The sequence below is a fragment of the Doryrhamphus excisus genome, chromosome 5, assembly GCF_030265055.1.
Source record: "Doryrhamphus excisus isolate RoL2022-K1 chromosome 5, RoL_Dexc_1.0, whole genome shotgun sequence".
NCBI lineage: Eukaryota > Metazoa > Chordata > Actinopteri > Syngnathiformes > Syngnathidae > Doryrhamphus > Doryrhamphus excisus.
Genome location: NC_080470.1, coordinates 10,931,492 through 10,947,266, shown reverse-complemented (window position 1 = coordinate 10,947,266; position 15,775 = coordinate 10,931,492). Strand labels below are relative to the sequence as shown.

General features: G+C 42.0%; 1 protein-coding gene across 2 annotated transcripts in view; it reads left to right on the top strand.

Annotated features, from left to right (window-relative positions):
* ssbp4 (single stranded DNA binding protein 4) overlaps positions 1-15,775 on the top strand; it is an 85,116-nt gene that overhangs the window by 27,986 nt on the left and 41,355 nt on the right. For both annotated transcript variants that reach the window (XM_058072295.1, XM_058072296.1), the window contains exon 4: positions 625-709. In XM_058072295.1, the coding sequence (XP_057928278.1) occupies positions 625-709 (85 nt within the window). The remainder of the gene's footprint in view (positions 1-624; positions 710-15,775) is intronic.

Sequence of the window (15,775 nt, the reverse complement as noted above, 5' to 3'; positions counted from 1 at the left end):
AATTTACGGGCAATCATTCTGTTAGAGTAGCTGTGATTACACCATGGTCTGTTTTAAAACTATTTTTGCATCGGTATTACTTTAGAATACTATTATTGTGGACTACTGTCACACTTCCGCTTGTCTGACCCTTTGTAGACATGGAAGTCTACAAAGGGTCAGACTGAAAATGGCTGTTTAAAGCTGGATGTCCAAAGTTCGGAATGTATGTCAACGTCTAGATACATCTGTAAACTAGCTAAATATGAATAATAGAGTCTAAAAAACGTACACCTTAGTTTATCAGATGGAATGACCCCAAAAAGAAAGTGTCTCTCTACACTGCTGTCTCCCTGTGTTGGTGGTGTTCTTTAAAAGTATATTTTACAAGCTTTTGTAAATGTGAGCTGGTATGTATAGCAGAATATAAAAATAACTACTTATTTAATGGAGCAGACTGCATTTTGGTTTGGGTTATTTGAGTCACATACCGTATAATTTTAGGAAAGCTGCCCAACCAAGTCCTTACTTCATAATAATAAGTATCGATTGTACATGTTTTTATGAATGCATCCTTAGACTGGAATAAAGCAGCAATTAGCCAGTGTTCAGTTATTAAACATGTTTCTTGTCCTGTGTACACAGCGTATTCTGGGACCTCTACTGCGCCGCCCCAGACCGGAGAGAGACATGCGAACATTCCAGCGAGGCCAAGGCTTTCCATGATTATGTGAGTCAACCGAAACAATCTCCCCCATCCTCCTACCTCACCAGAGTCGTGGTCTCTTATCTTGGCACAAGCTTCTGTTCTCTCTGTGGTTGCACTGCTGGTTTCATATTCGGGATGTCTGTCTGTGCATGTCTGCTGCAGCTGAATGTGAACCGGATGTTGTAAAAAAATGCATCTCCTGGGTATTGTGTGTGCTGATATTTAATAATAATAGAAAAAGCCTATATATGTCCATCTTTGAACGTTAAATAGTCCTAATATGGAATCCTCATGCCGGTCTATCGCTTTTCACATCAGTCGCTTTTACCTCAGCACTTCCTCAAACACTGACCTCTGACCCCCTCGGGTCTGAGAGGAAGCGTCGGCCTCTGATGAAAGGTCACGGCGCGGCTCGTCTATTTATTGGTCCGCTCGCAGCTCGGGCAAAAGGTCAAAGCGCACGAAGCAGCTGGCTGATCACACAAGCACATTAGCGCGGGCACAATATGTACACACATCAAGTAAGGCGAGACGGGGTTTGCTGGTTGTGGCCGCAGGGGCTGGATGGCAGTGATAAAAGGTCGGGGTCTTGGGTCCCCTTGACCCTGTCATCTTCTGAAGAGTTGTAGTCAATCAGTAAGCTGCCTCTCTCTCTCTCTTTCACACACACACCTCACATACAGCGTATTGTCTCATGAATACACTATAAATGATGATTTGATGCTCAATCTTGTTGTGTTGGTTTGCACTGTGTTGTTGATATTTACTCTCTTTGGCTACGTTACATTGATGACTTGTTGCTCATAATTAATCCATCTGTGTTGACCAACTCTTCAAATCTTGTTCCACCATGTTATTATTACAGTCGTCCCTCTCTACATTATAGTTTATTAATTATTAAATTATTATGAAATGCTGTTTCGTGTTTGACAATTCCATATTATTAGTAACAAATATACATATTGAAAGTCAAGTTCCATGGAGTATTCTGGTCACTCGGCATCAGTAATATTATTTTGATGAGAGATGACATTTCATTGATTACCTTCACACTGCAGGTAGTCAGCCATGGCATGTCCGACATGACATAGCAGGAAAAAAAGTTATCCTCGTTTTTGGCATATTTATCCTTCTACCTCACTTTGTTTGAAACCCTTTCTTAAGTTTAGAATAAATAAATTGGAGGCAAACTGGTTAACTAGCTTGGTAGCATGCTATGATTAAAATGGTGAGTGGCCGTCTCTTTTGTCCCTGGAGCCTGTGCTTTACAGTCGAGCAATATGTTGTAAATAAAGTAAACAGATAATAGGAGTGTAAATGTGACTATAGGGATGTTATTACCTGTCGACAGGGCTCTAAGTCATAAACAGGTTTTCGAGTTAGACCCAGACAAGGGCATGAGTCTTGGGTTTTGGCCTGACTGATGTTCAGATTGCGAGTCGCAAAAACTCACCACACCATGCAACGTGCACGTCACCCAAATGCCACACCAAACTAAAGCTTTTTAAGGCAAAACCCTAGCAAGGGGTTTTGTCATGGCATGTTGTGTATTTGTCATGGCATGTTGTGTCGGGTGCAAAACTGTCACTCTCACAACAACAGGTAGTCGTATTTTGGTAGAGTTTATTTTGGCTATGTGAAGGGAAAGTGGGAGCGAAGGTGATCGGCATATTCTGATACCATCACCTTCACTCCCACTTTCCATTTTTGTGTGTATATGTATATGTGCACACACACACACACGCACACTATATATTTATATTGGGGATATATGTATGATTGCGTCCTGTCATTTATCTTTTTGTTTATAAAATACTGTAAAATGGGCCTATTACACACATACTTGCATGGTTATTAATCAACAGATTAATTTTATTAAAATTATTACTCATTTGCCAGCTCTATTTTATGTATAATGGCCTGCTGCAAAATGCTTGTTTTGAATGATGTCAGTCACGTGCTGTGTTTGTTGTGACTCTACTATGATTAGAACATGAAGTCATACAAACTCAACAATAGGTAGCACAATCCTTTTTAACATTAGGTCAGTCATCAGGTTAGTTGATGTAAATGAGATTGCTGTGTGGATAGTCTATATTTTTAACCTGAAATGGATTAAAGGTGCTATTTTTACACATTCCATTCAGGCTGTATTAGCTTGGAGCCCGTTCTGTCCGACTCTTGGATGAGCTTTGACAGCAAAAGTGTGAGCACTTGTCAGCCTGAACATATTACATTTGTTGATGCGTGTTGTGTGTGTATGTGTCGACGCTAGCTGACACGTGTGTACGTGTGCCTGCCTTTGTGTGCATGTGTTGGAACACCATAAGATTAATTACATGGTTAATTAAACCTAGTAGTTAATTAAATCTGACAACTGTGCCTAATTAATCTAAATGCCATATAATTTGCTACACCTTTCTCCAGAGGTGGGCCAGCTGGATACCTGCATGTCAGCGCTTTAATGGCCGGTTGACCGTCAGTTGAGGCCCAAGTTTAAGGGGGCAACGCTGTTACTGGAATTAAAAGGATTTTACAGGATGCCACTTGACCTTCTGAAGTTGAAGAAACTGTCTGAGTCAAAGCCATTTTATCTCTAAGGTTAGAACATTGGGTGCTGCTTTTAAGGACCTTCTGCAAAGATGCTAGTCAAAGATTGTTGATGTGACAGGAGCGAGCTGATGTTTTTAAAGACTCACTGCAAAAACGATAGTCAAAGATGTTCTATACATTATAATGATTTCTTTGTGCTCGGACCTTTAACCCACAGAGTCAATCCAAAGTGTGTGTGGAAAGCTCACGTGCCTGTTGAGAGCGTTTGTGTGGTGCAGAAGGAGATTGTCAGGGTGAAGAAGGGTCTGTCTGCCTCTGATTAACTCCCATGTCCCCGTAGAGCGAACGGCCCGATCGAGCCTCATTCACGGCCGCCTTCCCCCTCCCCCTTGCTGATAACAGCTCCCTTGGTCCCCCTGCATCACATAGTGAAAAACAACACAACTCCCGTGAGTCGCACATGCAAGCACACTCTGCAGGAAGATCAGCATGAGGTACGCATGATTCAGTGAAATTTATTTGTTTATGTTTTATGAGGTAGTAATTGATGACCTTTGGACAAGCTGTGATAAAAGAGCTGTGCATTGGCTTGTGCTCCAAATTCTTCGGAAAACATTTATTCATTTTCTACCGCTTATCCCCATGAGGGTCGCGGGCTTGCTGGAGCCTATCCCAGTTGTCTTCGGGCGAGAGGCAGGGTACACCCTGGACTGATCGCCAGCCAACAGACAAACAACCATTCACACTCACATTCATACCACAAGACATACGGATAACTAGTTGCTCCCCACCTGTGGCCCTACAAATATATTTCGATGGCGCCCATGTTTTTCACACAATTTTGCTCAAATTTTATGCACATGTGCTAGTTAGTGCCCTAAAGGTGTATACCAAATTTCCTGCCGAATGAGCAAAACACACTAACATTGTTTTGTAATACAAATTGAGCTGTGCAAGAGTCAAGAAAGTCAACCCGACTTATGAGGATCCAACTTTGGGTTTAAAAAACAGTGTGCAGTGGTTCAGGAGTCGAAGAGTTAGTTTACATACTGTAAACAAATACATAGTCAGCCCATAACTGTAATTTGGTTGCTAGGCAACAGTGTTGGCAGCAGTGTTGGCTTGCCACATCTTACTCAACGCTGCCCTACTGGCACCCTTTGAGTGAGCGGCGATGTTGATGTTGTGGACCCACCAGTATAGGAAAGATAATGGCGTATAAAGCACTAATCCTCAAATCTGGGGATGGGTTGACGGCTAATCCAGGGGAATGTGGTGGGATTGGAGCCCTGGACGCAGGCCCGGAACCACAGGCCTGTGGCAAGCTGGATCGCCGGGCGGATTCACCCCTGCAACATCGTTATGCGAACACTTGTGTGCACGCCACACACTTGTAGAGTATGCAAGCTATTGTTTCATAAAGAGCGTGCACCTCTGTAAAAAATAATTGAAGTGGCCTCTCTTGTCGTCTTAAGTGTTGTTGTCTTTCTGTCAATCTGCCTCGTTTTTAGCTTTTATTCACGTTCAATTCCCAGTGGAGATTGTAGGCATTGTCGCCCTCTTTTCTGGAATTCTTCAAAAACACTTTGCTGAGGAATTGCCTTTGATTACTTTTGTGCTCAGCCAATATGAATGATTAAAAGATGCCATAAAGAATAGCATCCACAAACACACATTAAAAGCTTGCAGAAGAATGGTGCTCTGTGTTCCCTGCCGCGTCTTACACAGACACACACACACACACAGAAGCACACAGTTCTAATCATACGCACATCTTTTAGGAAGCCACAAACTCAGCCTTGTTGTTGCAGACTTTTTGCTTCGGCTCGGCCGGAGGTCTCGACCTTGAACATCTGTGATCAGTGCCAATCTAAGTTCACTGCAATATGGAGTGTCGCAAATTGGTGCCACAAATACGTCATTGACGACGCGGTGGAGTGATGAGGTGCAAAGGGGCATAATCTGATGTATTTGTGTCCAAAAATAGACAGATTAGAGAGAATCTTGTTTGTATTTGAGAAAATCCAATCTTGAAGTAATAATCTATAAAAGCAACAGTCGGGAATATTGGATATTCATCTACTCCAGGTCTCCACCAGTCTTTCCATTGAAACCACAGTGGAAGATCCATGTGAACAGTACAGTCATCCCTCACCATATTGTGCCCTCACTCTACATGATTCGTAAATTAATGAATTCATTAATAAAAGATTATCAATTATTAGTTTAAAATTATACCTATTTATGGCCTAAACTAAGCATTTTGAAGCAGGAAAATGTCTAAATGAACCAAAATGACAGCTCGATGTTGTGGTGTCAGCTCATAGAGGTGACTGTTAGCTGAGTGCTAGCAGCAGGGGAGCAATGTAGAGAGTGGCCGATAGCAGCTCCTTAGGAAAATGTCTAAATGAACCAAAATACAAATATAAGGCATTCAAAAGACATAATTTGAAGTGTAATACAGATTCTGTGACTTGTGTATGCCTTTAAGAAGCAGGCCTGGGGAGTGATGTGTGTGATGTCAGCTCGTAGAGGTGACTGTTAGCTGAGTGCTAGCAGCAGGTGAGCAATGTAGAGAGTGGCCGATAGCAGCTCCTGTGTGAATGTCCACTAAATGTGTTCTCTGTTTCTCTGAGTCTCTCTCCTGAAACCAAAAAGTCTACTGTATACAAGTTTAAAAATCACTATAGGGATATTATTTCATGTCTAAAGAGCTCTAACAATAGTAAAAACTGTAACTGCTCTATTTTTGTTTTTTCATTTTTCATATTGAATATAGCTCAAAGGGCAGATGTGCAGCTGTGAGTAAAGGTTGGTATTTCTGTTTGTTTTGTTATTGTTAAAAAGAAGTGGCAATTCTCAGTGGATCATTCAAAAAACTGCCGTGTTTGCAGCACCACCCTTTTGATATTGTTGCACTTCTGTGGCACCCAATGTAAGGGTGCCAAAAAGTTTAAGGAATTGTATTTGGGGGAAGACATGCTGCTGTACATGTAATAAGTTTTATAATCATTAGACCAATGTACGCATGGGTCATTATTTGATAAGTCTTGCTTAACATCATGGCGGCTATGTTTTACAAACATGCTTGTCAGTCCACTAAGAGTGCACCAAATACCCAAAGTTAGTTGTTTTTTTTGATGTGTGAGAAATTTCAAGTCAATCTACCAAATGGGGTTTGATAACAGCCCAGCCATGTGGTGTTGCATGTTTTGACAATTTAAAAAATGTGTTTAATTTTTGTCACGCTTAAATTGTTCAGATGTATGATCTTTTGGGTCTATCCGCCTGTAAAATGTTATAAAAGCATTTCTAAAGCTTTGGGAGAGTTACTGTTGTAGACAGTTAGTGTTTACATTTTTGCTGCTGTTATTAAATATTAATTCATTCATTTTCTACCGCTTATCCTCACGTGCGTCGCGGGGTTGCTGGAGCCTATCCTAGCTGTCTTTAGGCGAGATGCGGGGTACACCCTGAACTGGTCACTAGTCAATCACAGGGCTCATAGAAAATAGTAACGTGAAAAAAAACAAGGAAAAACTTTGCTTTGTGTGTGAAAGGGGCTAATGTTCGTGTCACTGTGAATGTGGCAGGTTATGTAAGGTCACTTTTTACAGGGCCATCCATCCATCACTTTCCTGTAATGTCAGTCCTCTTTAGGGTCAGAATAGAGGCCAGAGCTGAATCCTGCAGTAACCACGCCAGCTGCTTGAAAGTCACTACACCCCCCCCAAAAAGCCTGTAAATATATATTTTAAAGAAATAATGGGACGGATGGAGGTGTGCTGTGCTTGTGTCGTTGCCAGGAGATTCTTTGGGAGGGTTAAACATTTGTCAGGCTGTACCACAGTAACAGGTGGCACGGGGGGGAGGAGCCGCACTCTGTAAACAAGCTTGATGGCCCAACCTTTGTGTGTATGTACGCAGTGTGTGTATGTACGCAGTGTGTGTATGTGTGTGTTTTCTCTCGACACATACGCTCCTGCTCCAGGTGCTCTTCTTTCTTTGTACCCCCTCCCTCCACCCCCTTTTGCAGAATTTACTCATCCATTCGTATTTCCTGCTCAGGTCTTTTTCACCCTCCTCCACTATCCTCCAGCCCCCCTGCTGCTCTGCCTTTTCTTCCCTCCCTCCCTCCTCTCTGCATCTTTTCCCGCCACTACCGCCGCCACCCTTCCCCCCTCCACCCTCTTTCCTTCCCTCGCTCACACAGGAGATTGATTGGGTAATCTGGCCGGGTGCCAGCAGTGCCCGCTTTCTTGCTCGGGGGAAGGAGAGAAGCGGGGGCGACATGACGACATGCTGGAATAATAATAACATCTATAATGTAAGCAGAGTAGGTTTTTTCGGATGGAGAGATGAGGGAGGGAGAGAGAGAGAGAGAGAGAGAGAGAGAGAGAGAGAGAGAGAGAGAAACACACATAGAGTTGGCAAGGCGATATCTTCTTCTTGGCCGCCGTCGCTTTAAGTGCTGCCTACACACAAGCGGCATTTCTCCATCATTTCCATCAGTCTTTCTAGTTTCCCTCCCCCCTTCTTATAGACTTTGTCCCATGCATGCCTTTGTCTATGTGTGCTTGTTTACTGTACCTTGTGTATGTGTGTGTCTATACACCTATATCTACGGGAGTGCTGCCCTCAAGCTGTGTATGTGTGTGTGTTTTTCAGCTGGAAGTCTGAAAGTGACAGAAGCTCAAGATCAAATATTGTTTATGATTCCCTTCCCTGCTGCTTCATTGTGGTTTAAAACATTCAATCTTGACTTGGGGGAGCACCTCTGGATCCATGTTTGACAGACATGGACAGAGGGAGGCTTCAAAGCAGGCAAAGAGCAGCAAAGGATGTACAACAGAACCTCTAAGGTGGAACACAATCCACTCCAGGATGCAAGTTGACTGCTGATTTGCCATGTTCCTAAACTATTATTTCTCTTGTGAAAAAAGTCTGAAAAAGATGTGTCGTCTAGAAATGTATACATAAAGTAGGCGGTGGCGCCCAATGAAACTCATCTTACTTTCACTCACCCACATAGAAAATAAACAAATTAGGAAGCAGCAGTAACATCAGTGTCACTGATTTGAAAAAAAAAAGAGGATGATAATTTTTGAAAATCCTTGACAAAAAGGGGTTGTCTTATATTTGGTTGTATTTTGATGATGTACTGCACAGTTAGGACAGTACCACAGTATCACTTCACTAAATTCGGCACTATTACCATCATTGGTCCGCTACTGTGGTGGCACCCCAGAAAAAAACAAAAATAATGGAGCTAATCATTTAGCTCAGGGGTGTCCAGACTCTTTTCACCAATGCCTTACTACTTGTAGAGTACAGCGTCTCACAAAAGTGAGTTCACCCCTCCCATTTCAGTTATTATTACAATATATCTTCTTGAGCAACAATCCTATAGTAATCCATGCATCCATTTTCTATGCTGCTTATCCTCAAGAGTCTAGGTTTTATAGTAACGTTTCTATCCACTTAACATCCACTCAACAGTCATTATTGTCTAAATAGCTGGCAACAGAAATTAGTTCTTGTCTACAGTCAAGCATGGTGTGCAAGCGTCATGCATGATCTTGGTCTACGTGAGCTGTGGTTCACTGAGAAGAAAACTGAATTGCAACATCTTCTGTGACATTCTGGAGCGAGCATGGACTGGACTTTGGAGAATCTTGTGTGTTTTTAGATGCACTGAGCTGAAGTCTTGCAAGATTTGCTGACATTTTTTGTAATTTGTTGACGTAAGGTTGCAGTGCATAGTGGAGGCAAAGAGAGTGTGCATTAGTCGTGCTACATGCACGGTTGAAGCGACTCCATCAGCCAGACCCTGAAGCGTTTGCTTCGTCTCCTTGCATGCAGAGTGCAAATTAAATTCTCCTAGCCCGCTTACCCCTGAATGCCCTCTTAGGCCGTGTCTACCTGGATGGTTGAAAAAAGTTTGCATCCCAGATTAGTAAATAGTTGCATCCAGATAGGAACGCATGACTGGGTGAAAACGATATAATACACAAGGCACACCAATGTGTGGCGCTGTAAACAGATATGCAGACGGAACCATGTGACACACCAAACTGTAGAAGAAGAAAACGCATGTGTGCCTTCCAGTTCCAAGGCTCATTTAGATTAACGACAAAGTCATTTTGGAGATTAAGATAACAAATATATTTTTTATATTTATATAATATAAAAATTTGACTTTATTCTATTTTTGCTGCTGTTTTTTTATTCAGTTTTCTAATATTAAATTATATTTTTAGATTGTGCCGTGGGCCAGTAAAAAAAAAAGCAGCCGCCAGCAGCAAGTGGTCCCGGACCGCACTTTAACGCCTCAAATTAGCGCCTCTACAAGCCAATGCAATTATATCATTGATGCAAGCCCAAGACTAAATAGTGCCAGATTAAGGTTAAGTTGTGGCTGTAGGCAATCACCTGCTATTTTATTAACTCCACAAGCTGGCAGTAGCTGAACTTGAAGTATTGTTGAAGTGGTCAGCATTCACCAGCATTCATCTACCCCTGCATACGCTTTAAAATGTTGGTTGCATCACTCAAGTCATGCGTGTTACACTCGCCGCACTGTTGTTTACAGTGAACTCATCAGCACTATGAATGCTGGCTGAGCAGTTTGCTCATTGACTTTTGCAACATGTTTTGTGGTGGAACGTTTCCTTCACACTTTCTCAAGCAATCCTAAGCATTAAGTTAAAAAATGAAGTGGTTGTATATAATAAATTCCAATATTCAGCCCAAGTCAGCATTTGTGCTCGCAGCAAAGTGGTGAACAAACAAACAACATTAACGCCTCCTCCCCCAAAAATAACATTAATCACTGCTGGGCCTGACTGTCACCAGCTTGATTCAGTGGGGAGGGGGTTGGAAGTTTGAGGTCGGCCCCTCCATGCCTGAGGTGTTTGTATCTGTGGCATCTCGTCTGTGTTGTTTTTCCTGCCAAGCTCGCCTTTCCTGTCATTCGCATGGTGCACGAACAAATACTTTTTTCTTTAGTAACTTTTTGGAGACCACACAAGTACTCTACCTGGTATGCAGTTAATGTGCTATGAGGTAACGACGCATTCAGGACAGAAAATGCATGACTTCCTGTTCTCTCTGTGTGGAGGACGACTAGTAGTATAGCGCTCCGGTTGTGCTGTTCCTCATTAGCTCCGAAACACTGACGACCATTGAAAGGATTGTCTGAAGGCTGGTCTCTGGGAGTCTTAAAACACCATAAAGTGGAAACCATTTTTGAGACATGGAGCGAGAGTAAGAATAAATAAGCTTTCTACTCTTTTTGGACACGTCGAATTTTGCAAGTGTCAACGTGATGTACTTCATTAAGCATGTTCCAAATATACTAAACCATGACCATCACCATTCAGTAAAAAGTATTGAGACTAGTGGTGTCCAAATACAGAAAAACTGAAAGGTGCAGGGGCTACTTTGATATGTTTTGTGCAGTGAGGATGCTAAAAGCAATCCAATGTAGGTCAACAGAACATCTTAGCTCTGTGTTACAGGTGACAGCAAATTAGTGTAGTATCTATATATTCATTAATTCATTTTCTACCGCTTTTTCTCACGAGGGTCGCAGGGGGTGCTGGAGCCTATCCCAGCTGTCTTCGGGCGAGAGGCGGGGTACACCCTGGACTGGTCGCCAGCCAATCACAGGGCACATATAGACAAACAACCATTCACACTCACATTCATAACTGTGGACAATTTGGAGTCGCCAATTAACCTAGCATGTTTTTGGAATGTGGGAGGAAACTGGAGTACCCAGAGAAAACCAGTATCTATATATATCATATAAAATTAATTAATGACATTTTTAGAATATGTTAAGAGCCAATTAAAACAAAACTGTGGTCTGAAAATGGCCCCCGGGCCTTTGGACACCCTGGATTTAGATTGACAGAGAAGATCAATAGATCTCCTAAGTTGCTCTTCTGTTGCTCAACTGTTGTCACTGCTTGTCTCAGAGGCAGCAGGCCGGCCTATGATTAGCCCTGGCACTGTGTGTGTGTGTGCGTTTGCGCTCGCCAGTCCACCAGTCTGAAGTACCAGATGAGTACCCAGCTCAAATAAACATGCTGTTCTGTCAATAATGCAATGGCTGGATGCACGTGCATAGAAGTGCTTTAATTGTTGTTTTTGTGTAATCATATGCACGTGCCGTACACTCACGCACACACACACACACACACACACACACACACACACACACACACACACACACACACACACACACACACACACACACACACACACACACACACACACACACACACACACACACACACAGACACACCAGTGTCTTTGTATCCCCTTGCTTATTGGGTTTAGTTGTCAAATAAACAAAGTACAAAGCATGTGTAGGCTTTTGTGCTTTAATGCCACACAAGGCATCTTGACAGACAGTGGCTTTAATGCATTGTAATAATTATTTTTATTCAAGGCAATTATTCTACTGCAGCCTGTTGGCTCAGGGTGGAATGACTCCCCATCGAATGGCTGATTACCTCCGTGGCTGCAGTCACACCTGCCTGGCCCCTCTTTTTACCAATAGGTGCTGCTTGATATGTATGGATGTATTTATTTGACATGTAATTGTAATTGTCAGAGGTACTGTTGATTGTAAGTCACGGGAATAAATGTAGTTATGTGATTTCTCCCATGATACAAACTGTATGTTCAATGTTCTCTCCTCGATGGAGCTGTTAGCCATCCTGTGGTCAGGTCAGAGGAAGGTCAGCAGCTGCCGCAGTTACTGTTCAGGATTAATTCTTCTAAAAAGAGCCACAAAATCCCCAAACCATGTACTTCAATGTGCGAACGTCTGACCTAAAGACTTAAGCCTTTAGATATTCATATTGCTGCTGATGGCATTCTAAAGAGGACTGCATGTTTTTTTTTTGTTTTTGTGCGGATTCCATACGTTAGACTTCATATGCAGTCAGATCTACGTTCATTGTTGCAGATCTTCTCTTCTGTGGACTGTGACATTTGTGGTAGAGAGAGATCCACCGCACTGCACTCTGTTAAGCTGGGAAAAGGTCAGCTTTCACTGAATGAGTTGTGTGTGTGTAACACATAAAACTCTGTCAGAGCAACACCGCTAACTCCTTTTCTCTGCGTGAACTGTTTTTCTGGATGCTGTAATCGCCTCATCGCATGGCCAGATTAGCGTCTCCATATTGTCTGGTTGGTTGGTGGTCTGCTGGATATGGCCATGTCAGCACGAAGGGAGGGGGGGATGCCATCACGTCAAACTACCTTTTAATATTAACATATTTGGTTGCTATATTTGGTTGTTTTTTCCAGACTTTTGGCTGCGTGTAGAGGAAACCCTGGGGGGATTTAGTCCTGATTATGTTCCTTATATTTCCTTATACAATGAAGCCTGTTTAAGTCGACGGTTCAGTGAACCGCAGCTCCCCAGTGGAGGCAGCATTCATGCAGCCTATGAAGTTCCCACAACTATTTAGACAATGACTTTGTGTGTAATCTTGGAGGTGTTTTGGGGCTGTCATAGTGGGTTTCATGCTCTTTTTTTTATTTTTTTTTTAGAATGCTGGTATTCACTCCCGTATTGAAATATGAATGTTGTGTGTCAATTTTTTGCATAATCCAGTCACTTGAAAGAGGGAATTAAACACTTTTCATATATTGGTCAAATATTATCCTCCTTTATTACACATCCTTTGGTTTACCTAGCATGTAAAATTATGAAATAACTAGATGATTTCAACCTATAAAAATACATATACACGAATTTGCCAAACCCCTTTTCCTGCATGGGCACCCCCTTCACATGCCTTCCCCTGCGTCTCTTTCGGTCTCTGGTGCGCTCTGTGCAGAAATGATTTCCATTCCTGTTGAATTAATGAGCCTCTGCTGAACTGAGAAGATGCAAAACACACACACACATCTACTATAGTCTGTATTCTCTAAAGTTTGGCCACATTTTGCTGTTTTTTTTATGTTTTTGCAAACGCTAAACAGACAAATATTTGGGTTTGACGCTTGAGGTGCAAATACAGACCTGGATAGCGTTATAGTGCACAACACAATCACCAAATGGGCTCCTCGGGGCCAGATCTGGGGTGGTCACCATGGTAACGACATACTCTCTTAATAGCTACCAAATGCTGCCATGTTGTTCCTGTTTTTGTCCATTATTGGGGTTCATTTAATTCATTGTTTTATTTATGATATAAATTATTTGTTAGTTATCTTAACTTTATTTGAAATTATTTTAATACATATACTGTATGAGATAATATAAAATAATATACATAATACCATCTTGTTGCTCTTTTTGTCAATGTTAGGGATCTTATTTTATTGTTGATGTTTTTATTCATTATGCCAACATTTAGTTTCAAATGATTTAGTATTATTATTTATTCTAAAAATTTATCATACCTCCCTATGTTTGTTTATTGTGAATAAATGTAAATGCCTCAAACAGGTGATTTAATTGAATACAATATGAACAATACAGGCACACGTGATGGAGCATTTAGTCAAAATGTTTTAATTGCGGCACTGGTAGCCATTGTCATGCGCCACTTGAAACCTCCGTCAAGCTTTGGGTGAACAAAGGAGAGGCTGATTCCAATGAGACATTCCCTTTTTCCTTGAAAAGCGTAACCAGTGAGAGGAATGGAAAAGCAGCATCAACTTCATTGTGGTGCATCTAAAAGAACCTGCAGTGATTTTATGGCACTGCCTGTACTTGTTTCTTTGCCAACATTTATCATCATTGAAACAAACAATATCATATGCTATCATTGCTTCGTTTGCTGCCCCCCCCCCTCTACCCCCCCTCCTGGGTCTTGGCAGTCAATATTCAGTTAAATAGCATTGATCACCACCGTTTAGTTTCCCGGCCAGCTACTTAGGTTGTAAAGCTGATCAATGGATGTGAATGGGAGCCACCTAGATGGTGGATTGACCGGGACTGGGGTGCGTTCGGCAATCAAATCGTTTGTCTTCATTTGCTCTTTAATTATCCCTCGTAATGGCTGTTGTCATAAACGTAACCCAAAATACACACGGGTGCAAAAGAGGGTCCACAAATCTGTGCAGATGGCGCACAGGTCCTTGTTGTGTAGACCGGGTCTGACCCAGGCTGGACTTCCTCTGTCAGACAGCCTCCTTCCTAAAATCATCAATCACTTCTTGTGAGGCGTGTGCGAGTTTGTGTGTGTGTGTGAGCGAGAGCGAGAGAGAGATATTTGTTTTTCTTTTCTGCCTTTCTTGTTGGACTGCTTCTTCCTTTCTTGGTTTATTGATGGAGCTCATAAGCATGGCGTAATCAGAGAGCAGAATGGCATTAGAATCCCTCATATGTTAGCAACATGCTAATCCTCTGAAAGCTAATGTTGTGGAAATGAATCATCTACATAAATGATAAATCATAGTGGATAGAAAAGATTTAAAAAAAACTGCCAATACAGTGCAACGTGGGGTTGGGTTTTGAGTTTTTCCTTGCGTGGATGGGGGTTCAGATCAGGGGATGCCTTCTATCATCATCTTGTTTAGCCCTTTGAGGCTCCTTTGTGATTAAGGGTTATATAAATAAACTTGACTTGATTTAACCTCATAAGAAGTCATTCAATTTGAAAATTTGCCAACATTTGGGGGAAGTATGCCTTGAAAGTCACACTAAATTGTTCAAGCCGCTGTGATTCAAGATGTCAGCAAATCCAGGTGTATATTGAGCTTTTTCCTTGGCTTCTTGTCACCTTTTTGACAAACGTGGACTCACAACATGTTGTCCCTACACTTTTATTCGGTATGACCATGTAAACTGTCACTTGTTAACAAAATTTTCAGCTCACAGCTTGGAGACCCGAGTTCAATTCCACCCTCAGCCATTTCTGTGTGGAGTTTGCATGTTCTCTCCGTGCATGCGTGGGTTTTCTCCGAGTACTCCGGTTTCCTCCCACATTCCTAAAACATGCTAGGTTAATTGGCGACTCCATATTTGCCATAGGTATGAAAGTGTGAATGGTTGTTTGACTATATGTACCCCGCCTCTCGCCCGAAGACAGCTGGGATAGACTCCAGCACCTCCCGCGACCCTTGTGAGGATAAGCGATAGAAAATTAATGAATGAATGAACTTTCAACTCTTTATGGTGATTTCTTTCTTGTTTGTTAGTGGTCAACCATAGAAGTTTTTAGGATAGTAATATCCATCCATCTGTTTTCTATGCCGCTTATCCTCACTAGGGTCGCTAACTGGGCGGCAGGCGGGGTAGACCCTGGACTGGTCGCCAGCCAATCGCAGGGTGAGAATGGTAATACTATATGTGGAAATGTTAAAAACAGGAAGTAAACAAATTAATTGGACAATAATTGATGAGACATGAAGTGTTTGAATATAAGCTCTGCTCCTTTTCGTACATGTTGAACTGTAAATATGGGATGCCCTTCAATGTAACTTTCCTTAGCATGTTGAACTACTATTTGTGCTTTAAAGTCACTCTGGTGGTGTTTTTTGTGCATAAATGTGTGACTTTAC